The 27,195-nt window shown below is 40.0% G+C and overlaps 1 protein-coding gene across 1 annotated transcript in view; it reads left to right on the top strand.

Moving 5' to 3' along the window:
- NRP1 (neuropilin 1) overlaps positions 1 to 27,195 on the top strand; it is a 111,889-nt gene that overhangs the window by 71,779 nt on the left and 12,915 nt on the right. The window contains 7 exon segments of the mRNA XM_035545500.2: positions 6,864 to 7,019; positions 9,861 to 10,005; positions 11,587 to 11,781; positions 11,784 to 11,917; positions 16,478 to 16,622; positions 19,523 to 19,627; positions 22,623 to 22,682. Of these exon segments, the coding sequence (XP_035401393.1) occupies positions 6,864 to 7,019; positions 9,861 to 10,005; positions 11,587 to 11,781; positions 11,784 to 11,917; positions 16,478 to 16,622; positions 19,523 to 19,627; positions 22,623 to 22,682 (940 nt within the window).

The following is a 27,195-nucleotide window of genomic DNA, read 5'->3' on the forward strand; positions in this document are numbered from 1 at the left end:
AATCAGCCTTTCTCTCCATTGCTACAGAGAGGTTTCGAATGGCACAAGATGCTGATTACTTGGATCCCAGAGTCTATAGAAATCCCAATACTATTACATTTTCCTCTCTTTGTTATCAGAGTTTATTGTATCTCGGTGTTCAGGTTTTAAGTAGTTTTGAAGTAAGAAATAAATTAAGAAGAAGGTATTTTCTGAGCCTCCTGAATAACGATCACATCACATCAGAGCCCTACCAGGACGCATAAGGTGGAGCTTGGGAATGATCGCTCCCTGCCACTGCACGGGCACTGGCTGCGTTTCGCACAATACAGTTAGCCCCGTCCAGGGGAACAGGGCATTGCCCGAGCTTCTACACCCAACCCCTTCAAAGCCTCACACTCAAAATATCGTGCAGAGATAATGTGTACCAGTGGCAGCGCTTCTCTCAGCCTACTCGCAGCATTTCTCTTTCACATTTGATCTTTATAGTTTCCATACTGGAGCGATTTGGTTTGCTGAATTCTGGAAATGTCTCAAGTTGAAATGCTAGTGTATTAACCTGCTGTACTGAGTCTCTTTTGTTTCTCTTCACCAGAGTGCTGCTTGCCAATTTTTACAACTACAGCAGATTTTACTATTCAAACAGAACCAGATGGAACACCAGTTCAAAGAACATGTCAGAATTAAATATTTCTTTTTTAATTAGTTGCTTCTGATTTATGCAAAAAAAAATTAACATAAAAGTGGGAGAATGTGCCATGAATCCAGATGCAACACAGCCCACACAAGCATTATCTTTTCTCTGTCAGAGACACAGAGGCCTTTTCTTTCATTTTTTCTTGTCTTTTCTTTTTTCCTTTTTGTTTCTGAATTTCATTTTTCTTATACTTTCTGCATATTTTCTTTCTTCAGCCAGCCCCATAATGATGACCAAGGTTCTTTTATGTCTGTCAGTCATATGTTTTCATGACTATCTTGAATATTCTCTTGGAGAAACTGGCTGATCTGCCTCTGCAAAAATAAATAAATAAATAAATGAAATCACTGAACTCAATACTGCAATCCCAGCATTGGTATCTCAATGCGATAGCCTGCCTTGAATCAATTCTTTGTTTTCAGACAAGGAATCTTTACGCTCACGTTTTTTCTGCTGCAGAAAAGCATTTGGGCAGAGGGCAAAGAGTGTGAGGAATATTTCAACTGCTAAAGAAAGTTCATTTCCTTTTCTCTGCCAAGCGTTCCTATTTCTTTGGCAAGAATATTTGTTCATCTTTGCTTTCATACCTTCCCGTTTTTGCCAAGTCACATAAGCATCAGTTCAGTAAAGCATACTGACTGAGGGCAGTTGTTTAGCACAGGCTAGAAGTTGAGCATGTGATTAGCTGCTTTCTCTTCTGGGGCTTTCAGTATGTTGCTGTCAAGGTCGATGAGAAAGACTTTAGTGACTCAGGAGAGATCCTACTAACAGCATTATTTTCATCTTGCTTTGTTTATGGAGCTGTCACAAATAACACCGAGAATCTTGCACAAAAGTCTGAGATGGTTTATAGGTTTAACTACTTTCACTTAAACTCAGGATGAATATTCACACCCTGTCATTAATCAAGGAGTTGTGCTCTTGTAATGATGACTTATTTCAGGGATGAAGACTTTTGGAAGTAATTTTCCAACCAAATTAACAAAACTGCTTTCAGAATTTGGACTAGAGGCTGTGCCATTTTTATTTAGCATTATAATCTTTTTTACTTCAAGCTCAATCAATAAAAGAATTAAGTGATAGTTTTGTATACATCATGGGAGAACATGATTGGTCAAAACAACAGCAACATCTAATAAAAAATATGGGCTTAACTAATGAAAAAGATCAGATCTTGCTTAATTAAAATATTTGACAGAAGAACAGTGAAGCATCACAACAGTTAATCTAAGTCAGAGCACTGTATGCTATCTAGGGAAATGACACAGTTCTCTAAAAATATTTACTTTGGTGTGTTGTGTCAAGTGATGGATTATACAGCTTTTCAAGCCACAAGAGATGCCCACAACAAAAAGCTTCCTGTTGTTAATCAAACTCCAGCACTTTGTCCTTTATTTTCTCAGGCTGTTGAGCAGACCTACAGTAGGAGTGTTAAAAGCTCGTGAAACTGCTCCCTTGCTACAGCTCCCTCAATGACTGTATTTTATTTAGCAAGGCAGATTTTCATTCTGAAAATAAGGACTTCCATACAATGGCATGGTTATGTATGACAACAGGGAGAAGCAATATTCATTTCATATCATGCATGTTGTGTGCTGTTCGTTAACCAGCAGTTTGCTAAGACTTGCTACATGATATATTGTGCAGAGCTAAATGTTATTCTTTTTCCTTCTCCTTAACTGCTCTCAAATCAAATGTGCATGCCACCACTTGCATGTCTATGTCTTACAAATGTGTCACCCACCCACATTTTTTGGAGACAGTAAGACAGCAATAAAAATATTTTTCCTGGATGCTAAAAGATATTGCAGAATAAATAGTAGGGAAACAATTCATATATAGAAACCACTACTGTCTTGCAATATGATTTCACAGGAAATAAATTGATTTTAGAAAGAGGAACAACTGGGGCTTTTTTACATGAACATTTCTCTCCTGGAAAAAAAAATACACACTTGAGATATTCCTCATTTCTTGTAAGTTCGAGGCTCATTCCTTTAGGCAGGTCTGCTCCCAGTCTTGTACTTACCAATAAAGGTGGTCACATTGCAACACAGGCAATTTGTTGGATAAGGCCCTAAGGCACCATTTTCCAGAAGGGAGATGCTTTTTAGTCTGAATGAAGGCGAGCAAAATTTTGAAAATGTGTCAGTGTACTACAGTTAGTTAAATCTAAAATTCTGGTCATGGAAACGAAATGTCATGATTTCAGGCTTGGAGACAGCTGCCTATCTTGATCACAGCCATACAGCATGCAATAACTTACAAAATCATTTGCATCCTGTAAAATAAATACCAGATGTTTGTTTATCATACTTGCAGAAAGTTCAATGTCAAATAATTGCAGGGAAATGCATTTGATGTTCATCTTCAAAAGTACTGTGTTTCATCACCATATCTCTCTGCAGTTCATTTTACATGAAATACAAGTTCTTGAAACAAAAAGGACAAGAAGTCCAAAACAAAAAGCTAGATGTTAAGGATTCATATTAATGTCTTGGCTGGCAGTGACTGGATCTGAGAAAAATGGTTTACCTCTGGTCATGTAAACACTTGGAGACCTCTGTTGAGAGGACATATTAAGCTGACTGGAAATTTCACGACTCATGAAGCAAATGTCTCCAAAAAGCATAGGAGTTCCTAACCATTTGGTGACACATCTATACTAGAGCTACTAGCTACCACTCTGCAGTGGTTCTTGTGGGTAACAGTACAGAAGAGCTGTCTTACCTCTGTTACATTTTGGTACCTTCAGATTCCAGTCATTATTAGCAGTTGACATGGTTGAGCTCCAACCCCGAGCAGTCCCCTTGACATTTAAAATGTGTACTCTATGCACAATTTTGCATTTTACAAAAGGTAAAGCTAAAAAAAAAAAAAAAAATTCATCACAAAGTGATTAATGAAGATGAGTTTAACAGCTTCTTTAAGATGTTTCATGCAGTTTCCAAGGTAGTCTTCTACATAATTTATTTCTATCCCCTTACTTAGAGAAGAAGATTGGTAAATTTAGAACTTGATTCACAAACACACTTAGGCACTACAGAGAGGTGCTCAGCGTTGCAATTCTGTTTTTATGCACCTGGAGAGGAGCAGTTCCTCTGGAGGCCAGAGCGAAGAACAGCCAAAGGGATGAAAATGCCTTAAGCTCTACCTCTCCTCTGGACCTCCGTGCTGAGACCAAGCTAGTACTAATTCCAACCCTTCTGCTTCCCAGCTGCTTAACCCCACCTTTTTTGTATGCACTGTCCCTCTCTCACAAAACACTGATGGAGAAATGTGATTCTTTTTCCTCTATCAACTTGTGAGCAAACATCCCTATGCATGCAGCAGGTCTGGGGCTGCAGCTTGCCTCTGCAAGGGATTCGAAGCTGCAGCAGACAGTTGAACACTCCAGCCACCTGCCCCTAGGTGAGCTAGGGCTGTTGTTGACATAGCTCCGGTTTTCACGAAGTACATGAAGATTTGCTGATCTGGGGAGAGCACATCTACATGAAGAGATGTTCTTCCTAATGATAGCAGATGCCCCCCTCCTACATTGTATTTCGCAGTTACCAGGGCCGGGAGCATGAATTGCCTCTTCCTTACCTGTAGGCCAAAAAAAAAAAAAAAAGGAGGCCTGCTCAGAGTCTCTCTCTCCCAATAAGCTGTTAATTTCTGGCAGGAGAATTTCTGCCTACCTTTTGAATTCTGTCAGGTTTTTTAGATTAAAGTATTTTAGGATTTTCAATGCCCCAAGATTTAAGGGGGTATATTGAATATTGGTGCCTGGGCCTAAGCAAAATTAGAGCGCTTGAAGTTCTTTGATGGGACAAGCATGAGGTGCCTGAACAGCCAGTGATCAGTAGCTGTAATTGTCCGTTCAGGCATCAGCTAATAAAATCTTCCCCTAAATCCCCCATGTTAAATTTTAACTTGTCCTCAGATGTCTAGAACTCTTGCAATAGGCCATTGCTTGACTTTATTCACAATGAAGTACTTACTGTATATTAAAAAGCCACTACTAGAATCATTTCAAATCAGTTGGAACGGTACAGGCTTGGGACCCTAATCATTTCAAAACTGAAGAGCTGTTTCAAATTGTAAGAGAAGCAGATCATTTAAATAACTTAGCTCTGCACTCCCTCAGACTTCCAGATTTTCAAGTGCACTTCAGCCTGAAAGTGAATGTGGTATTGGACATAACTCAGTGCAGCACACTTTACAATCAGCAGAGTACAGTTTGGAGAGCATTTGAAGTTAAGCTGAGATTGCTCAGTGCAATGATGCCCAGATTCCCCCATTAACTTTCAGATTGCAACAATCTAACATCTGAGACTCTCCAGTTACTTTAAATCACTTGATTGTTTTTGTAAGGCGGTGCTCCCATTTTTTTATTTTTTTTAAAGACTGGATTTTTTTTTTTTTTTTTTTATCAAGACAAAACAAAATGTTGCAGTATTTCACCTCCAAAGACCAAGGCTGAAATATTTCATATAGACTTTACCAGCTTTAAAATCTGTGGAAGGGGCAGCAGCTTTGTGCTGAAAGCCAGTTTTATTTGTCGCACACAAGGCTCCTATTCTTGTGTTGGAAGACTTCAAAATGACTCGTATATGACATGGGCATTGAGAAAGCAGCCAGCCTGTCCTCAGTAGCACTTCCTTCAGCATTCTGAGAGAGAATGCAGAGCATGTTGATTTAACCCCTCCAGCGCCTTTGGATATATGACATACATCCAGGAAAAAGGATGCCTGTGGGACACAGGGGACCTATATGCTGCATCCTGCATGCTTTGGAAATAATGAGAAGGCCTGAGACATTCATAGGACATTTACATGAGAAGGGTTAATTCAACCTATTATTGTGCTACTAAAGTCTGGACAACTGAAGTTGAGGCAAATTAATTGCTTTGATTGATAATTTGTGAACAGTGTAATTTTGTGTTGAAATTAAATGGCTTGTTTTAGGAAACAAAGAGAATATTCTAGCTGTGGAGAAGGCAGGGTGATTAATTTGATTTTAATCGGTTTGTTGCTATGGCTAAAGAAAGGAAGTAAGGAAATGGCAGGTGTTTCATACTCTGTGGTTATCGACCAGGCAGTGAGAAAGTTTTGTGCCTAGTTTCAGCCATTTGGCAGCTGGGACAAAGGTTTCTTTTGCTAGCAGAGCTGACTTTGGTAGCCATGCTCTGGCACCCAGCATCATCCTCCCAGCTCAACTTCAGTGATGCCGTGAGATGAACTAGATGAGGAAACAGATCTGTATTGCAAATAATTTAGGGGGGAGAGTAAAGGGGGGTTAACCCACATCAATTCTCCATTTGGTTGCAATGTAACCTCATGAGGGAAAGAGAAGGAGAGAGTGGTGGAAGAAGACAGAAAGCCTCCAACATGCATTCGTGTGCACACCATAGCCTCCATTTCTCCAGCAAGTTCAAAATGCCAGTGTTTTCTAATGACCGAAGTTCACTACAGTTGTCAGTTGGAAGAGAATTATTGCACTTGTGTTAATGCTGCCTTCTTTTTTTCCTGCAAATACCTCATACAGTGCAAGCTACATTTGCCTTTTCCACTACAAATTACACCATGATTCATAATTATCTTGTGACTAAGTAATACACTATGGGTTTCTTTTTTCCCTGTCTGTTTGCAAGTGATGAGCTCCTGGGTTTCAGCAGAATTCTTGTTATCGTTCCCTAAGTGCATGGCTTTGATATTGTACTAGTAACTAGTATCTTCAGGGTCATTCAGCTCTCACTGCTTTACTCTCCTCTGTATTGGCAATGCCTGGCAGCTTTGTGTCCTCAGCAAATTTCATTAGCATCTATGCAAGATAGTTAATGAGAGTATTAAGGAAGATTGTTCACCAGACTGGTCCTTGAGGAACTTCACAAGTAACTTGTCTGCAGTCTAGTGATTGCCAGTTGCACTGATAGGGTTTCTGGTTCCTCCCCCGTAGAGCAAAAATAAATCTCTGGCATGTGGGTAACACTCCTGAGTGATCAGGCAAATGTTCCTGTCTCCTGTGAGACACTGTTAGCAAAAGAGGAGACTATGACCATGTTGTTGTCAACAATATGCTGCAATTTCCCTTATACAAATCCTTATTATCTCTGCAAAACATGTGGGGATGGTGGGGTCACGTCTGCAGCACTGCTGTTCTCTGAACTGATTGACCTCACATCCCCATTCGTTCATTACCACAGGTGGATCTAGGCCTTCTCCGCTTCGTCTCTGGAATTGGGACCCAAGGAGCCATCTCTAAAGAAACAAAGAAAGAATATTACCTGAAAACATACCGCGTAGATGTCAGCTCCAATGGAGAGGACTGGATTACACTTAAGGAGGGAAACAAGCCTGTTGTAAGTCTTTTCTCTTTTACCTCTCTTTGTCCAAGGAATAGATTACTGAACTCTTTAGTTACTATCTGTTCTAAATAAATAAATAAATAAAAATAAAGGTTTAATCAGCATGATCAAGGTTCACAGTATCCCAAATCCAAAAGACAGAAACTGTCTCAATAGAGATGGGCCACAGAAATTATTTGTGGGCAGCCTCGAGCAGGTGAAAAGGTGCTGCATCGCCCACTGTAGCCATCAGAATTAGAGTGGTTTGGCTCATTTCCCTGGAGTGTGCTGCTGTTTCCCAGTTTGCTAGAATTTCCTATGTGACCTTGAGAAAACAATATGGGGGACCTTTTAAAAAATGTATGTATGTATCTGCTGCAAAGCTCTGGATATGTGTGGTTTCAGTACCTCAGCATAGCCCTGCTGTCTTGCAGGAGTGCTACCAAGTCATTAGTAATTTGTTAGACATCTAAGCATTTCAGTGGTGGAGGTCATGCAGGCAGATAATTAGGCATACCTTTCCATCCTTATAGATTTTTATCACCTTTCCATTTATCAGTGCATTTACTCCTTGTGACCCCCCAATCAAACAGCTTTAGACACTCATAAGAAAAATCTTCATTATCTGCTACCGTGAGCATAAAGCTCGTTACTGAGAAGTCAGTTCTGCTCCAGCTCTCACGTGAATAGTCCCAGTGAGGCTGTGCCTCCCTTTCTGCCTCACCTGGGACATACCCAGGGGCAGCAGCCCCAGCAACTGCCAAGGAGCTGATGAAACTGGAAAGGTTTTGTGCTGACTCTCTTCAAAAGAGCTTTTTTGTGGCCCTTCTTCAAGGATTCAGAATGGCTGTGTAATATTAAGTTGTCAGTGTAACCATATCTAGCTGTAAATATTTGGTTACTGGTTTGTCCCTTACTCATCTGTAAGTGCTATGCCAAGGCTGCTACACTTATCTAGTCAAAACGGTAGCAGTGATCAGCGTGTTCATCTTTCTTCTTTGAAACACTTTGTAAACAAACAAACCAAATAATAATAATAATAATAAAGAATCCTGAAAGCCTCTCTTTGACAGGTGTTATCCTGGTTTTACAGTTGAGAAGGAACTTTAGAAGGTCACATGCCTCACTGTGGGCACTATGTAATGATTTGCAAAAGTACAATATCTGACTTGCCCAAAGTCACAGGAGGAGCCAACACTGCAGCACATACAAGACACAGAGTTTCCTGGCTCTGGTTCCCATAATCTGAACAAATGCCTCTTTCAAATTCAGACCATGCCCGATTTTCATTATCAGCTTCAATTTGTAAACTCTCCAAGAGTGTATTTTACATGAGTTTCCATTGTACGTGCTGTCTTTAATTCATAGCGAACTGAACTAAATGTCTCATATTTGTTCAGAGGGTTTATTTAAAAAAATCAGGGTTCTAAAATAACAATATTTTGCTGTTGATTAGGACAAGAAAAAAACTGTACAGTCGGTCTCCCTCTAGTATCTTTACTCAAATCAAAAGTTAAGGAGGCTTGGCTACGGAAAAATGACAGGCAGCCACCAATGTCCTGAAGGAAGCCTCAGCGAGTTGTGCACTCGTCAGGAGCTGTGTGCGTTAGGGAGACTCACTGCCTTGGATAGGGGCACACCTCGAGAATGGCAGCATGTCCTTCAGAGAAAAAATAATAATAATAATTGCTGAAAAGAAATGTAGATTCATTTAAAATCTCTTGCTGGGCATGAAACTCCGATATTAAATTATTTAAGAAATAACCAGGCCTGATGAGCTGGCAGCTGTGTGCTGCTGGCCTCCGCTGCAAATTAGTGCAGTTATTGCAAGTAACAAACAGGAAAGTAGACACCGTATCTAAGAAATGGAAGAATATCCCATAAAAAGCCAGAGGCCCGCGGCCCTGGCAAACAACAGGAAGTCGGTTCCCTCTACGTGAGAAAGAGGCAGGAAGCTGAATCACCTTCTTTGGACTAGAACATTGCAAGGTTTCAGCTCTGCTAGGAAGGAGTGTGTTTGCAGGATCCTCGACATGAAAGCACAGCACAATCCTGTCTCTTCTCGTGGAAGTCTTATTGTTCATCTGATCTGCCCATTAGCCTCAGGGGACTCAGAGAAAATCTTAGAACCTGCTATATAGATTGTAAATAGACTTCCATCTCAGTATGCAAGGAGATAGAAATACTGAGTGTTTGTTAAAAGGATTTAAAAACAAAAGGTTAACACAGCAAGGGTTGCACAACACACTCAGAAAAACACTTAAGTCCAAGGACAGCAAAACAATACCTGTTTTTAGCTTAACTCCATACAGGGATTTTTACATGGTCTAACTGAAATCCAAACCTTTAACTTGGGCATGAGGTTTTGTAGTTTTTTGCATCGTTCTGTGAGCGTGCAAGGAATAAAACTCTCCTAATTGGGCAGTGAGAGATTATTCCAGGACATGGCAATCCTTGATTTGCAAAGAGCTGCATACAGACCTGGGCATTAGGAATACCTTAACATTGGCAAGGAGTGGACAGAGCTTTGCTGTGTTCAGGGGGGCTCCTGCTCTCCTAGTGGCCCTGAGCTCCCCTGGTCTGCTCTGCAGCATTATGGTGTGCTATGGGACGTGGCAGGTGTCAAGTATTTTTTTAATATAATTGAACATTTTTTCCTCCTAAAGGAAAGCTTATTTTTCTGCAAAATTGTGTTAGCAGTTTAATGAGATAGCTCTCCATGAAAGTCTTTTGTCTCATCCCCCACGAAAATAATCCTGGCTAGACCTTGTATCACTAGTATCTGTAAAGCACAGAATTATAAACACCATTTAAAAGAAAATCTAACATATATATACTTTTTCTTTCCACACAAAGGTGTTTCAAGGGAATAGCAATCCCACTGATGTTGTTTACAGACCTTTTGCCAAACCAGTTTTAACACGGTTTGTGCGAATTAGACCTGTGTCTTGGGAAAATGGAGTATCGCTGAGATTTGAAGTATATGGTTGCAAGATAACAGGTAGGTCTTGGGAAGGATTTTAAAAACAAGGGAACTTCTTGTGCCTATGATGTATATTTTATTTGTATTACTGAAATGCATCTTCACTATTTCCACTGTGGTCTGAATGTAGATATGTAAACAAACTGAGGAAGAAAACCCAACAACACAAACATCCAGTGTTATCTTAATGTTGTTTTAGCATTCTCTTTTAAGTGTTCGACTTTAAGAAGTTTAATAAATAAAGTGCAATTACTTTTCATGTAGTTCTTTTACAGCTCCATGCAAATTACCTGAGATACACAGCTATTTTCCAAATTCACCTCCTGTTTTCCCTTCCTTACCCTCCTGTCCCTCTCTCTCATGACTGCTATTTGTAGTTTGATCTCAGCAGATTTCATATACATATCTAGCTTTATAAACACTGCAAGGTACAAACCCTGAGATCTGAAGCCTATTCCAGCATCTAGACATATAAAACCCAGCTTCCCACTGGTGCTCACTTCTTGGAATGTAACTCCTTTATATCACACAGACACCTACCCAAATAACCGCCCAAGATACTTTCTGAGGTAACAGCAAAAGGTGTTCACTACCATGAAAATACTATCTTGAAAAAAATAAACAGGCACAACCAAGAATTATTTTAGACTCCTACAAAAATGTATTAACATTTTATATGTAAAGTAAAAATAATCTTCTATAAAACCTTTTACAAGGTGTATATTAAAGAAGATGTTAATTATTGAGTATTTTTATAAATCTGATTTTTCTATAAAATGTCATTTTATAGTACTTAATACAGTTTACTGGCACTAATTTTTAGTAGTTCTATGATTTTTTTCTTTCCTTAATGTCTTTCTTCAGTCTTGAAAATGTTTCTTAGTACTGGCTGCCATGGAGTAGGAAAATAAGATTAATGAATACAGAGTTATAAAATTCCAAGTCAATCTATGAAATCCTTCCAGATTAGATAAAGGTAAAATCAGTAGAAGTGGTATTAGAGTCTATATTGGAAATCTTCATTCCTTGTTAGTAGCTTTTCCTACTTTCAACTTATATTTATCTGGGACTATAACAGAAGTAACTATTTAGTTTCTGTGTCCTTTGAAAATGCCTGAGACCAAAGAAATGCAATAGAAAAACTGAGGTACAACAATAAACTGTATTTTATAGAATATATAAAAGATTTCAATTTCCAGCATCATAAGAAATAAGTAATCTGCAACTGGGTTTTGGCTGATTTGGGAAATTTTCCCTAGGGAAATATTCACAAATTCAGATGTGACCCTGCACTCTTTGGCTTAGCAAGAAGAATAGAAAACAAGAATAGAATAAGATTTTTCTGATCCTTTTGGTTCCCATCAAGCCAGAAATACTTGTGGTATTTTGGTACTTCCATTTCCTGCCAAAACTAGGATGTGCAAGTTTGAACAAATGAAAATTATATACAAATCCAAAAAGATTATTTTGAATATAAGAAAGAAATAAGAAATTGCTTATGAGAGTTGAAATGATTGATATGTCCTGTTTCTGTTTTGGTGTTTGTTCAGATTAACTATTTAGTTCATTGGTTTTTTTTTGTTTGTTTTTTCTTTGTAGATTACCCTTGCTCTGGGATGCTGGGTATGGTGTCTGGGCTCATTCCTGACTCTCAGATTACTGCATCTACTCAAGTTGATCGAAACTGGATCCCAGAAAATGCTCGCCTCATAACAAGCCGTTCAGGTTGGGCGCTGCCACCAACTACTCATCCATATACAAATGAATGGCTTCAAATAGACCTTGGTGAAGAAAAAAGGTGAGGGGCATAATTGTCCAAGGAGGCAAGCACCGAGAAAACAAAGTATTCATGAAAAAATTCAAAATCGGCTACAGCAACAATGGATCAGATTGGAAAATGATCATGGATTCCAGCAAGAAAAAGATAAAGGTAAGGAGGATTTCTCTGCATGGGGAGGAGCATCATATTAAATTTTTTATACCTTTATCTCTGATCTTGGAAAGGCACAATGTTAGGATGAAGCTAAACAGGAGGGTTTTGTAGGACAAAAACACTGAAGGGATGCTGTGGTAGTGGTACAATGAGTGCAGGAGCTGATCTCAGGACATTAACCACTCTGGCAAAGGTTTTGTGTATTCAGCAGCTAGTTCAGAAGATGACTTCTGCCAAGGGTGATGCGCCTCTTCAGCCCCTAGGTTACTCCAAAATCCCATGTAACTGTAATATCCAGCACTACCAAAAAAGTAGAGTTCCATCTGCAGTTTTCCACTGACTGTGAGTGAGCTTATTTGAGACACAGAATTATTTTTCCTCTGCTTCTTTTTTTTCTAAGCAGCTGAATGAGGATGGTGTTATTTAACTCAATGGGGTACCTGTTGGATTTCTGAACTGCCTGTAGGCTGCTTTGAGAGCTTCACAGGCTCTCCATGATGGTCTGATCTAAGTCGCACTGCAAGAGTGATGTCATTTTTGACGTTATCCCATCATAGGTGGAAAGTACTATTGTACTATTGCAAGTGAAGCATCTTGGTGCGTGATTGGGAATAAAGGGCAGCTGGTTTGTAGGATCAAGCAAAAACCACAAGGGATTTACAGGGAAGGGTCAAATGAATTGCTGGGTTAAATGACAAGAAAAAGAAAATGAGTACTCTCCAGAAAAGCTTCTGAGAATGTACCTACTTTGCTTTGTCTTTGAATGTATACTCTTCGGGACATAAAATGTACTGTTTAGAAAATTTACCCCAAATCCCATTCATTATTTTCCATCTAGTTTTGCCACTGTTGCTCAACAAAGTGTATTTTTGCCTTGAGAGTCACAACCCTTTCTCAGTCCTCCTTCCTTTCCCTTGAGGGAAGCAGTGGGCACACACAATTGTTCAGGGACTGGTGCTGCAGTACTGGAAAGATCAGGGAATCTGATCCGCCAGAAACGTGCCCTCAAAAGGCAAATCAGTACAGTGTTTGGCAGACGGAAACCTTGAGAGTTGTTCCATATCTTAGCTGTGTCAGTCTGGAAATTAAATGTAAAAGCTGTTTTGTTATAGAGACTCTTCAATTGGGCAAACCTATGTTTCGTTAAAGGAAAAGCTGAGTGGGCCCAGGGATGTAGCTTTTCCAGGCACATTTGGTAAATATTGGACTTCATTCTCTCCTGTTTTAATCTCACTGAATATGTCTGCATTTCTCACTTCTCATCACTTTTCATCATTTGTTTTGGGGATTAAAACTAAATGAATTCAGCCTTTGCAGTCAGCTCCTTTCTCTTGTTACCATGAGTTTTGACTTCATCATAAAGTGTGAAGAGAGTGTAAATCAACAATGGGATCTAACCATTTTCTTTCTAAAATAGATGTTGTTTTGACATGTACATGAGCACTGTGGCTCAATGAGGGAAAAAAATAATGCCATATGCTTTCAAAGCAGTGCGCCGTCTGCTGCATGGCTTTCTGTTTTCTAATACAAGCACTTGCCATCATTGTCAGAAGTTAACGGTTTTGACAAGAAAACTAGAGTGCTAACTAACACACTGAGCCCATCCTCAGCTTTCATCACTACCAGAAATTAACTTTCAAAGATTAATGGAACTAGGAGGGCTGGAATTCAAATCTCTTGTGGCCTAATTATAATCCTTCCCCAAAATTCAAGACATTTAATAAACTTTCCTCCAAAGCACAAGTTTTCTTTAAAGAGAATTAGATAAATCCTATGATTTGGGAGTCTGAGGGATTTAAAATGTTAATACTGGAATGTAGTATTTTTAAATGTAAGTAGAGCTGGATGGGACAGAATGCTATAATGAGTCACAGCAGGAACGTGGATTAGAAACAGCCCTGCTTTATGAAATGAAAACACATCGTTTCACTTGGTTAAAGTCTTGACTTTCAATAAACAAACAACTGCATGTTAGGAAAAGAAAGAGCAATGACAAGCTAAATGTAAAACAGAATATGTCCAAAGGACGAAACATCACCTTGGTCCTCAATGGAATCTTGTCATCCATACCTGTAGCTCCTTAGGACTACCATAACTCTTTCCTCTTTAGCTGACCCACTTTCCGCTGTTTTTTACTGTGCAGAATGTTTCCCCCTTTAGCCTCTATCAAGCACACAGAGGAGTGAACGCCACTCAGATCCTCAAATGACCATGCACAACTCCATACTCATTTCAAAATCCAGCTGGTATTTGTTCTCCAAAGTCTTGCTCAAGCTTACTCAGTACATTCATCTTCGTCTTCCATACTTCTTTCCTACTTCCACTTACCGACTGATGACCTTTCTTGTTTTTCACACCTCCTCTGGTCATGTCTTGCACAATAAATTGAATATCCTGCCATCTGGAACAACCTTTTTAATTTCTCTGCCATATTTATTTTGATTTAAAAAGCTATTAGGAAGACTTTTTTTCCCTCTTGCTTATTTATATTCTCTTTTGTTTAGCAATTATTTATTATATTTGTTTTTGCAGTGCGAGTAGTATGCAAGAAGTAAAGCGATTTGTGACATAGCCTATAGAAAAGACACTCACAAAATGAAGTTTTACTGTATACTTTTTTCTCCTCCCCCACAAAGAATATCAGTATGTGTTTTAAATGAACAGTCAAAATTGAATCACAGGCAGCTCTGCACTACAAAGGACAATGATTCAATATAATTATGATTCAATATAATTCTAGATGCCTATTGAATTCTAATGTCTATGTGTCAGTACTCCAGTATTGATGTCTTTTATAAAACATTTTTCATTATTATATGTTGCTATTAAGACTACTATTAAAAAGGAAGCAAGGATTCCAAAGATACATGTGTCTGTCTACTTTTTGCACATAAAAAGGCATTCATTCTTTCTCATATGGTAGGTAGCTTTTCTGATCATTTGCACTACATTGCTGTTGAAATATAATAATATATAATTGCATGTTAATTAGATCTGACAGGCCATCTACATGTGAATTCTTGACAACTGTCTTCCATGCACTGTCAGAACACCAGGTCAGCCAGTGCCCCTTGAAGGCACCTTGGAGATAAGTCTTCCCTAGGAAATAGGAGCAGAAGCATTAATGTAGAAATTATTTCTTTTAATCCAGTTGGTCATAGCCACCCATCATCATTGGCTTTTGTGACTGGCACTCTAACCAAAGGCCAGAAGGGATTTTGGACCATTGGTTCATTAAACAGATGCAGAGCAAAAACAAGCAAGGCTTTTAGGACTGCACTAAAAATACAAGAAGCAATTGGTTTTACCTATGCTTTTTTCTGTCTTGGACAATGCAGCCTGTTTTTCCCATGGCTTCTGTTTTCTCTGTCCCAGGTCAATAGGAAGAGTTTATTGCAGGTTGGGTTTTGTTATCATTCAAAATGAAAGACAGACAGGTGGTGGTTTCTTCCAGAAGAAGCTTCAGACCTCACAGCTATGTGTTGGAAGTAACAGCGCTTCTAAACAATTCATATAAGTTAGTTTTAATGATTTGTAATTTAACTAATTCATACAAAGAAAAGTTGAAAACACTTTACTTTACTTCATCGTTGTATGCATTTTCATATATTGTTCTTTATTCTCTATAAGATCTTCTGGAGTTACTTTTTACCATAAAATGGGCTAAAAATAACTGTTTGCCTGTCTTGGCTCATAAACACTTCATGGCAAGGACTGTTTCTTTGTACAGTTAATTCATTCTCATGACCGATTATCTCCATGGATGCACCCAGGGTGTTGCTTTAAGTACAAATTATAACATGTTCCATATGCAAAATTTCACTGACGGTAAGCTGAAAGCATAAAACAAATGCCATTGAGAGCTGTATTATGGCTGAAGAACCCAGAGTGCAATTCAGACAAGAGATTTTTGTCTGAAATGTACATTCGCTGACCTGCCTTACCCGTCAGATTATATTGCAGTTTTATCAGGAAGCAGCTTTCTTCTTTCTTTCTTTCTTTCTTTCTTTCTTTTTCTTTCTTTTTATTCTTATTCAATAGCAGTCTCACTGGAAGAACTCTTGCAGCTACTGTTCCTGGAGTTTAATTTATGCCTTTTGAAATAACTACAACTTGTGAAACTCTGTCACTGGGGGAAATCAGATTGAAATTTTCTCTTGAATAGTTGGATTATTGTTGTAACCACTTAAAAGGTGACAGGATCTTCACCTCAGTCATTTTTTTTCCCTAAGAACTGTTGAAAATGTCACCCAGCTAAACCCCAGATCAGAGCGTCATTTAAAAACATGTCTCATTAAACACTCAGCTCTTCTTATGACCCTGATGGATTGGTTGCTACTGAGTTTATGAAAAAAGAAAAATGAAAAATGAAATGCGTTACTTTTCCAAGAAGCTTAAACTGTGTATTTTCCGTTCTCATTTAGGGCAGGAAAGTCTGACACTTATTAAATGGTTAGAATCTGGCCTACATCTCACCTAATTAAAAAGCTAGAGAATGAAGAAAATGTTGAAAATATATTTTCTTTTTTAACAAGTAGCATTTGTTATGCTTTGCAGACTTTTGAAGGAAACACCAACTACGACACACCTGAACTGCGGACTTTTGAACCTGTATCGACAAGATTCATCCGTGTCTACCCCGAGAGAGCCACACATGGAGGACTGGGACTGCGAATGGAGCTGCTGGGCTGTGAACTCGAAGGTAATTGCTCTGCTAGAGATGAATGCACTTTATTATTTTCACACATACATTCTGTACTTGGACTGCTGCTGAACACTGCTGTTCCTGTACAGGCAGCACGTTGGACTCTGGCTTCCGTGACTGCCATTAGTGCTGTTTCTTGGACTAATCAGTTCCTTCTCTGCAGACATTTGAATATGCCCAAGGCACAAATATTATTCTTTCTCCCATTCCTTTGTTGAATCACAGGGATATTCTCCACATTCCCTTAAGCAACCTTATGATTATACTTTCAAGAAGCATAGAGCTATTACGAGAAAATAAAGGAACTTATATTTTGTGTTACCATGATACAACCCGGGAAGAGACACTTTCTGAGAATGCAGAGGGTGTGTTGGACTAAATACAGCAATTATGCCTCCTGCTCCTTCAAACAACGTGAAAGTCGCACCAGACAGTATAGTAGACAATGATTACTTGTCTGGATAGGGTCTGTGCTCTTCTTTTTGGGGAGCAAGGGAGGTCCCCTTTGTTCCATACCAAGCTTTAATTTTGCAGTAGTATGTCAAGAGATGAAAGACCAGGAAAAGCAAAGTTTAGACATTTATCCTTGGGCTGTTACGTGAGGTATAATAATGCTTTGATTTTTGTTATATAAACAATCATTATTTAACATCGTAGATAACTACATGAATTTCACATTTTTATGTGGTGGATAATGTTACAGTGGCATGGGTTATAAATCACAGAGCTTAACAATACATATATAGTAACAAAACACATTATTGGGGGTTTCTTATGATACCTCATAAAGAAGTAGCTGAACAGGCTCCCAAGATGAATGAAACTGAATGTTCTGCCTCCACTTCTTTCTCACCATTTCATTCCCAAGGCAGACAAGTGGGAAGTATTTTCTGTGAGAACTACCACGTTCTGTGTTGTTTTTTAGTGAAGGCCAGACTGAATAAGTGTGGTTTTTACTTGTCCCGGAAGGTGGGTAGGTTGGAAATACTTCTTAGTTCCTGCAGGAAGTCCTCATTTCCTGTGGGAATTCTTAGTTCCTGCAGACTATTGTGCTGCTTGCTCAGAAAAGAGAAAAGAAAACTCAGCACCTGCCCTGTGTAAACTCGCAACCCGTGGGTAACGTCCTCCTGCCACAGGGGTCCTGTAGCCACCTAGACGTCAAGAAGTGAACCCATGGACCACCTTACAAGAATGTGTTACTCAGTGAGATGGAGGAGCCAAAGAGGAGACTAACTAGGCAAAATGCCTTTGCTTTTGGGGAAACTGCTTCACCAAGCATAATGTTCCCCTGGGGCACATTACTTGCATTTATCTTCCCACTGTGGTGCACTTCTGAAGGTAGCTCACCTGTAGGTCACCCATGGACAGGCAAGGTCAATTTCAAAGCACCCATGGGAGAAGCATAATAAGAAAACTTTGTTGTATAACTGTGTCTTAAGGAGGGAGTTGAACGAAGAGAAGTTACTTGAGATTTCCTGAGGAGGACAGGAGCTGAGATGAGAAGAGAAGCATAGAGATAAGCACAGACAAAAGTAGAAATCAGCTCTCCAGCAGTAATGAGCAAGGGGAAGCTTTGTGTGCTCAGAGCATCCCAGGGGGTTTATATGAAATGGTGGCAGAGATGTAGGCAAGCTTGAGGCTATACAGGGGCATGAAGATCAAGATAAGAAACTCAACTCGATGTAGAAAGCTAGAGGGAGCTCCCAGAGGGGTTTTTAAAGAGACACAGGTAACAGACACTCTGTATAATTCATAACAGGTAGAGAAGTGTTTCTTAAACTAGGGCTAGATTATACCTGTAAAGCACAGATTGGGGTCCTTGTTTCAGCCCATAATATAGCTACTTCAGAAACTACCATCCCCTCTGACATTATCAGTCTAAGTGCATAGGGTCTTGTGCGGCCAGTGGACTCTGGAGGCAGTAGAAGGGCAAAGAAGAATCCACGGAAGAGAAGCATTATTGTATAGCTTATAATACAGTAAAGCATTGTTAATGACAATAACAGTAGTTGAGAACAGGCAAAGCCTGGACCATGTTCCCAGCCTGGTTATCTTAAGCCAGGGAACTATACTTAGAGCATAAAACTTAAACATAACACCAGGTATCTGTATCCTGATTTTCCAGATGTGATATGTTTTGCAGACACTGGGATTTAGATATATTTTCTGGCATCTTTCACAAATCTCAAGATCTTAATTGTAATAACGAAGGTCAGATTTCACTGGTTATGCAGCAGCTACCGGAAAGTCATCACCAGTGAGAAGCAAGCAGGTGGCCAGGAGGGATGACTGACATCATTGATGTCTTACTTATTTATAACTTCAACAAAAACAAAAGCAACTTCTTCCAGATCTTCTCATTGAGCACAAAGTGATTCTACATCACATTGCCTTCCTGCCACTGTTACCAGGACTCTGCTCAGACATTTCCTCTCTTATACGTGCTCTGCAGAGAGATTTCTTTGGCAATGTGGTAGGTGCTGCAGAATCACCACCTTGAGCACGCAGCCCTCCTGCTGCCTTGTACAGGCCTACTCACAGGTGCTTTGGCCATGCAATAAAATGATGGGTTTTCTATCCTTCCCTGAGACTCCCATTTTGCCTTGCCAGACCTTCACTCCTGTTTTTTAGGAACAAGTGTTCATCAGCCAGTCCAGGGCTTTGCTGCACAGCTCCACTCAGCCCTTGAGCTCAGACACGGCAGAGTGCCCTAGGGCAGGAGGCAGAACAGGTACTTTCCATTGCAAAGAAATGCTAACTAACCTGCAAAGTAGAGTTGCTCCTTTCCTCAAAAACAACACATGATGACAGCATATGGTACTCATTAAAATGTTAGTGCCAATTGCACGTTGATTCTCCAGCACACTTTTTAACTGGGCAACTGAATTTTGTTTCAGCTCCTACAGCTGTTCCTACCGTTTCCGAAGGCAAGCCTGTAGATGAGTGTGATGATGACCAGGCGAACTGTCACAGTGGCACAGGTGATGACTACCAACTGACAGGTGCAGAAACCATCCTCATTCCATTGCAGCTTCATTGTAGCTCATACCCATCACCAGTAACCAGCTAAATGTTTGCACTGATTTAATCACTCAGCATAAATGGACATTGGTATGCAGTTTGTATTGTCAGTGCTGTCAAAACATAGACATCTGCCTTTTACATATGACAATACTTTTGATTGTTTTCTCAGCTATGTAATTTTTGAAGCAAATAATAGTGACTAGTTGGAACAGAGGGCATATTTTTGAGCAGGAATTGTGTCTAATCAAATGTCCTAATCAAACTTCCTCTTATTAAGAAAAAAGATGGACAAACCTTTTGAGATTTATTGTCTGAGACTGAAGAACTCAAAATGAAATATTGTTTAAGCTGAAGATACTCTTCCACACCTAAAATTTAGCATAGGACTCAAATATCAGCCCCAAATCTTTCTCAGACAGAAACAAAGCAGATTTGTTTCATCAAAGCATACTCATACATACACCACCGGAAAGATTTCCATGAGCTTCCCCACCAGCACTGCATTACAGCCACAGAGGGGCTGGCATTCTCCAAACTGCCATCACTAGCAGAAAAATAGCAGGGAGGGACATAGCGTAGTCTGCATGTGGAAGGGAGAAAGCTTCTTAAATTTCCTGTGTTCTCACTTCTGCACCAAACCACTGTCCTTCTGATACAGCTGACACTGCACCACTACATTTTTTCTCTCTTCTGGGAGGTCACTTGCTCCACATAGCTCTGGGCCCATTTGAGGAGATCTTTCTGTAGCAGATCCATACTGCTACAGCAGCTAAGCTTATTTTTGGACAGAGCAACACAGGTTATTTCATCACTTCTCCCTGGTATACTTATCTAATAAATGTTTATTACTTCTTATATCCATGATATAAAATAGTATTAAAACCTGGCAATAGCTGTCCAAGAGGACTTTGGGAAATCTTAGGTAAGAGAGAGATCAGCTTTTTGGAAGCAGCCAAGTAGAACATCCGACAGCAAATACAAATGAAAGTGCAGTTTCAGCTTTCTGAGCTTTGCCAATGTCTCATGTAAATGCATGTTGCAAATCAAATATTGAAAAACAATTCTTGAGCAGAAAAGACACTGCACAGTCACTGTCACTGCTTTTCAAATCAGTGTTCCAGATGAATCTTATTCTTTATGAATAAGAGCCATGCAGGGAGTCTGATAAAATAGTCTGTATCATGTTAAGGTAGCTCAGGAAGCTTTCAATATTACTAAACGTATTTTTTTTATTTTTCTGAAAGCAAAGAGTTGGGTCAGAAAACCCTGGGGCTTCCTGCAAAGGCCTGCACTCAGGGTTGTCTTGCAAGACCCAATAGGTAGAGACACATTTCAGATAGAGGCTGTGCAAGGGGAAGGAGACAGATCTATGCAGGCACCTTCCTCTTCATTTGCTCATAGTCTGTGTGCTTCAGGCAGCTCAGGACTGCATCCCACATATCCCTTAGGGAAGGGTTATTGAGCAGAAGAAACTCCCTCTGGCAATTTTTGCAGGCTGTGCTTAGGGAGACATTTATAACCTCTAAGACAAGGGAATAGCTATCAGCCTTCCTGAACACCAGCTTTCTGGGGAACTGAACCTTTTTCACTACTAAAATTGAAAATTACTACATTGCCCTTCTACCAAAGTGCAGACACTTGAGTATAATTTACTACACCACCTAGAAACCCTGGCCAGTGCATGCTCAATTGTGGACACTGCAGAAATTCTGTGTTTTACTTATGACGCTATATATAACACAAAAATGCACAGAAGTGATTTTACCAATAATTTCATTGCAAACATTCTTTTCTTCCTCCAAAACGCATAGAAGGAAAGTATGTAAATCTCACAGCCCATTAAGGCTAGCAGAGAAAGGCAGAGGGGTTTTATCAGTGCCTTCCCCTCTTCCATCCACTCCCAGTGCGAGCATGGTGCCTGCGTTCTCGCGGGTACGGCTGCTAGAGTCACTTCCCTGATGGTACTCGCACATATGTGAGTGTCACAATGAAGCCTTCCTTGCAATTAACTGTAATTGTGCTGTAGGCCAGATTCCTTCCTGCTCTATTTGGACCCCATACAGAGCTGCTCTATTTGCGTGGGTATAGCATTTCCCATCAGATCATTCTCACAAACATAAAGCTGATATAGCTCAGGCATTCATTCTCATTGGAAGTCATCATAGTCATCCTTTCTATAATGCTTTAAGTACTTGCTTGCTGGAGAAGAGAAAAGCCATTGACTGGTAATCAGCACCCCACTGCGCATTTATAATTGCGCTAATTTACTTTTTGTTTCCCTTATCAATATAAGGCTTACCTTAAAAAAGTCAAGTATTTTTAAAATTAGTGGGCTTAGGGAGAGGGCCTGACCCCGCTCACCTCTTTTTCAACTGCTTGAAGAAGACGACAAAGGGAAAGTTCTTAATTCCTCCTGCTCTTTGAGACAGAAGTGAAACCTGCCTTAGACGATAGCCAAAAGTTGGGCAATTCCCACACACCTCTCCTGTGAGCTGGGGCTACAGCGCAGCCGAGCAGCAAGGCACAGGGAGGACCCAGCACGCAGCAGGGACTGGAGGATCTCAGGTCTCTGATGTGGCAAGCATGTCATAGCTGAATGCACAGATGGGTGAGTGTTAGGAGGGGCTAGGAAGATCAGTCACTGATATCCCATGTGATTTTGAGCAAATCACTCTCTATAAAGTGAGGACAGCCATAGGGACATGGTGAGGATTTATTAGTTGGTGTTTGCAAGGACTCCAAAGACAAAAAGCTTTATTTAATGACAAATACTAATTTTTTATTTTATTTCATTTTATTTTTATAAAGGAAACCAGACCTTTATAATGTCATATTTTCATGCTTAACATACTCAGTTACCTACATGTCTAGTAAAGGTGGTAATATTTCAGATTTATATATAGGACATTCCTGATGATTGCTGTGTCCTTTGTTGTGTCCCATGTATCATGACTTGCATAATTTCTTTTCCAGGTGGTACTACAGTACTGAATACAGAAAAGCCAACAGTAATAGACAATACACTACAACCAGGTAAAAAGAAAAAAAAAAACTTATTAAAAACGTAATAAATTCCATACCCAAATTTCATACCAGAGACAAAATAATGAATTGCAGCACTTCCTGACTCCCCATTCCCTAAAAGTCTCTGAAGTAAAGAAGCATCTGGTCTCTCAGCTCTGTACAGTAAATATTTTATTCCTTTCATCCACATGTAGACACAGCAGAGAACAAGATTTCCTTCTGCATCAGCAAATGCCAAATGCTGACAAAATTGAACTAACTTAATCACACAGTGCACTGTCTCTAAATGTGGCATGTCAGTAACACAAAGTGTGTTTGCAAACTCCAGGAAAACAAAAACAGAGCCACACAAGCCATTCACTATTTATATCCATGGTTTTACAAAACTACGACAAGTAAAGTTTGCCAGTTTTCTCCACCAGGGAGCTGGCAGTTTTACAATATTGTTTTCTAGCAATTTTTCTCAAAATGGGGTTACATAAACTGCTACCATGAACTTGAAAAGGGAGAAGGAAGTTGTCACTGGTAGCAGGTCCTTTTTACTTAATCAATACAATGACTAGCAGCTTTTAAAATCCTTACTTTGCTCCTTCTGCAGCTTTCATAACATTTTTTAATATCCTGTACAATTTACTGAGAGTGGAAGAGAGGACAGATTTGGGCAGAAAATCTGAGCCATAGAGACTGGGAACACCAGTTTAAAGCTCTGTGCATTACTGATTGCAGAGCGGTAAGGAGGTCAGTTTTCAGCTACTCCCATTTCCTCCATTAAGGTACAGTCAGGCACAGTCTTGCAAGTGATTTATTAACAGGGTGGGTAAGTGTTTATCATTGTTTCCTCAACTATGTGACACAAACCTCTTTTGCTTCAAGTAGAAGAAAGGTACTAATAATGCAAAAATTTCCTACAGGACACCAGTGGTGTCGAGCTGATAAAAAGATAGAGCTGGCTTCTCTCTGACATTGTTCCCCCCCTCGGCTTCTGCGTTCTGATATTGCAGAAGTGAATGCATTTACTGTCCCTAAAATTTGTCTCCAGGGCTGTACAGTTTGCTTGGTCAGCATATACTATTTCTAGCTCTGCCCTGCTGTATGAGTGGGGCAGATTGAGGGGTACCAGTGCCTTCGCAGGACACTTCTCTGTGCTGTTCTCCCTCAGCCAGCAATTCTCCCCCAACCCCAAAATTTAGGGTTGGGGAAGGGGAGGGAGGTATCGCAGCGGTTTTGAGTAGAACATTTGGATTTTTCTGTCTGAAACGATCTTGTAGCTTTTTATTTGGCTGAAATGAAGGATTTATTTTACAGTTCTTTTGACTGTTTTCTTGCATTTAAACAAATGCTAATTGAAAATTCATAAAGTGTCTCCGTGGTATGCAGTTTTCCTCGCTCCTCCACAGTGCCAGATGCAGTTACAGGTTGTGTTTAATCCCTTTGGCTTGGGTGGGACTCTCCAATAATAGATTGACTGTTTCTGCCAGAGATGAAGATATCCTCATTTTCTCTCCTTACTTCCCTCCTGCACCACCTTCGTTTACTGCATGATGAGCCAAGTTTTTTCTCTACTGAAGAAGTTTATGAGGTTCCCTTCAGAGCATGCCAATGCTACTTCCCTGCATTGTGTTGGTAGAAGCTGTTTCCTTCCGGGGAATAAGGAACAAGTTCACATCCCAAACTCCAGGCTCCCACATGGCAGCACATTACAAAGATCATAGATAGAGTTCAGTCAGATGCCAATAAATAAGGTTTCCCAAATCTGCAGTTTAAGACATAAAGGTTTCCAGCTGCTTCGTAATCCCTCACTGAAAACCAGCCAGAAAACTCCCCAAAAGGGGCAGCCAGTAGAAATTTGAAGAAATTCCCCTCAACATGGGGAAAGCCTTCTTGGCATGGCAGTGGTGCATCTCCCTCTATGGAGGGGGCACGGCTGGACCTCTTTGGCACAAGAAAGTGTGTCCGAGCTAGAGGCCATGCTGCAGGGAGCAAAAGCCTGCTACAGCAGCCACAAATAGCATAGTTTAAACTGGCCTTGAAGCTACAGAGCTGCTTGGGCTCCCCCTGGCCTCAGCTGGCCGAGGATCAGGGGATCAGCACACTCCAGCTCTTTCAGCTATTCTCAAGCTGAATGAGGTATCCATTTAACACACCAAGGACTGAGCCTTCAGCTTCAGCCATAATTCCCCCTAAGGTTTACCTTAAGATGCTAATACACCTCGAGGCAAATGGTGACCTCCAAGCCAAAGAGCTATTGAGGAACAGCTGCAGGATGCAGGCTCCTGCGGGTAACCCTGCATGAGCTACACATGCCATTGCCAGCCACAACAGCTCATGTCACGGTGATTCAGGACATATTTCCCAGCCCTCTCAGTACCAGCTCCTGCCGTGGCACAGGTACTTCTGCAATAATACGTGCTAACAGCTACGTTGCTGTCCACCTGCCTGCACTCATGCCTGCAAACACCCCTAATCTTGTTATCCCAGACTAACACACTTGTGTGTGTCAAAGCCTGAGATTATCCTATTCCCGCCAGCTTTCATACACTATGGAAACAGTTAAGTGCAAATAGCTGGAAAGCCTTGTGTATAAACAAGCTTTCCATCAAAGAGACTTTTGCAGTTCATTTCAAGGGGACTGAATTGTAAGAAAATAAAAAAGAATCATGATTTCAAACTGCTAAAAATGTTTAAAGCTTTGATTTTTTTTTTTAAGAGAAGATCTACTTTGCTCCTCAGACTTAAAAAGGTGCCTTTAGCAAACCTGTCCATCAACATAAATACCTTTCAGGCCTCAGTCCTACGACTCACCAACATCTAGACTTTTTTAACAGCTCTTTTAATTCCACAGAAATATCTGAAACTCTTGACTCTTAGCTATTTACATCCAGAGCAAGCAGTTCATTTACATTATGTACTCTCAGAATGTAAGCTCAGTCCTTTGTAAAGCAGTGTTCAAGAAGTAACTTATCTTGTTTTTCATCCATGTAAGAGGTATTTCAGGAAAATATAAATAAGAAATCCTGAGGTTAAAATCTACACAAAGAAATAATTTAAAGGTAGAATAGGTCTGATCCTCATTTATGGCAGGACAACTTTGCATCAATAAAGGGATGTAAAGGGATATTAAAGCACTTAAATTAAAATTTACTATCACTTAAGGTAATTCTATGCCACCAGTATAAGCAGTATAAAAAGGTGAAATGCAAATAAGAATCAGACCCAATATACTACTTTGAAGTGGTCCAAATTATGTTTGTAATTTCTCATTTTAATGTTGATGTACCCTTTGGCAAGAGCATCCTATAGAGAATTTTCATAGCATTTTTAATGCCATCATGCTCTTTCTTGCCTCTTGTCAGAAGAGTTATAAAAATATGTCAAAGTCTGTGGGCCGCAAAAGATTAATGGACTTGCAAGAAACTCACTCAACTAGATTTTCAAATGACTTTCTTGTTCGTGTGCAGTAATGGTTCCAGCTGTGAGCAAGATGTGGTCAAGAAGTACAGCTGTTGGTTATTCTTTGAGAGGATAAATCTGTTTTAATTCAGTATCACGTACCCTACATTTTCAAAAAGACATATGGGATTTCGTCACACCTCCCTCTCAGATTCTCATCTGAAGTGGTGCTATTTAGTTACATAATAGCGGGTTTTCTTCATCCTCTCAATAGGCACAAACCCCAAGATCAATCACCTCTTGGCAAGGGAATTATCTTAGCAGGGGAATGGGTCAGCGCTGCAAAGGGAGCTCACCAAATGCTACTCATCCTTCCTTCCTCTCTACTTTCCTTCCTTCCCCAAGAGCTGCCAAGCTATAGTTCAAGGACAAAGAAGAGGACAGATTGCCTGTAGATTACTGTGAGCTACTGTATCAGCCCCCTGGGACCTTTAATAGAAGAATTGAACTATTATGTCTTTTGCTGGGACAGTCCTCCTGTCCATACGACTAATGAACCTATCCTGATGCTACAAGTGTCTGTTATTAATTGGCTAGCAGGTCTATTTTTTCTTTTTATGGGTCCCTGGGAGAAGTATTGGAAGAGACTTAAGAACAGACAATAAGAGATGGCATGTTTAAGGAGCCCATAAAATGAGAGTACTCTGAAATGCCTTGCCTTTGACCTTCAGTTCCATTGCTGTGATTGTCTAAAGAACGCATTAACACGATCACTTCTGAGAAAACAGTAAGGACCTAGCAAAAAGTAGCTGACTGAGAGCAGGTTACATGCCTAATCCTGCTCAATTTCAGGGGATTCTCATTAACTTCTGCATGAAAAAGAAGTTCATTTTTATGTTACTCTATGCTGTCTGTGAGACCAAAGCCAAGGAACACAGGCATAGCCAAAACATATCAGACTTAGGCTCTTTGCCAGTTTACTGGCCTATATGTTTCAAATGAAAGTGTACAAAAATTCTTTATTAGATGGTGCTGTGAAATTTAGTCCTGCTTTGAAGCTCTCCTTCTAATCCCAGCGTTCAGAGCTTGCTTCAAACCATGAAGCAGAAGGCTTTTGTGACTCCCTGCATTT

Source organism: Cygnus atratus, chromosome 2 (genome assembly GCF_013377495.2).
Source record: "Cygnus atratus isolate AKBS03 ecotype Queensland, Australia chromosome 2, CAtr_DNAZoo_HiC_assembly, whole genome shotgun sequence".
In the NCBI taxonomy this organism is placed as follows: Eukaryota; Metazoa; Chordata; class Aves; order Anseriformes; family Anatidae; genus Cygnus; species Cygnus atratus.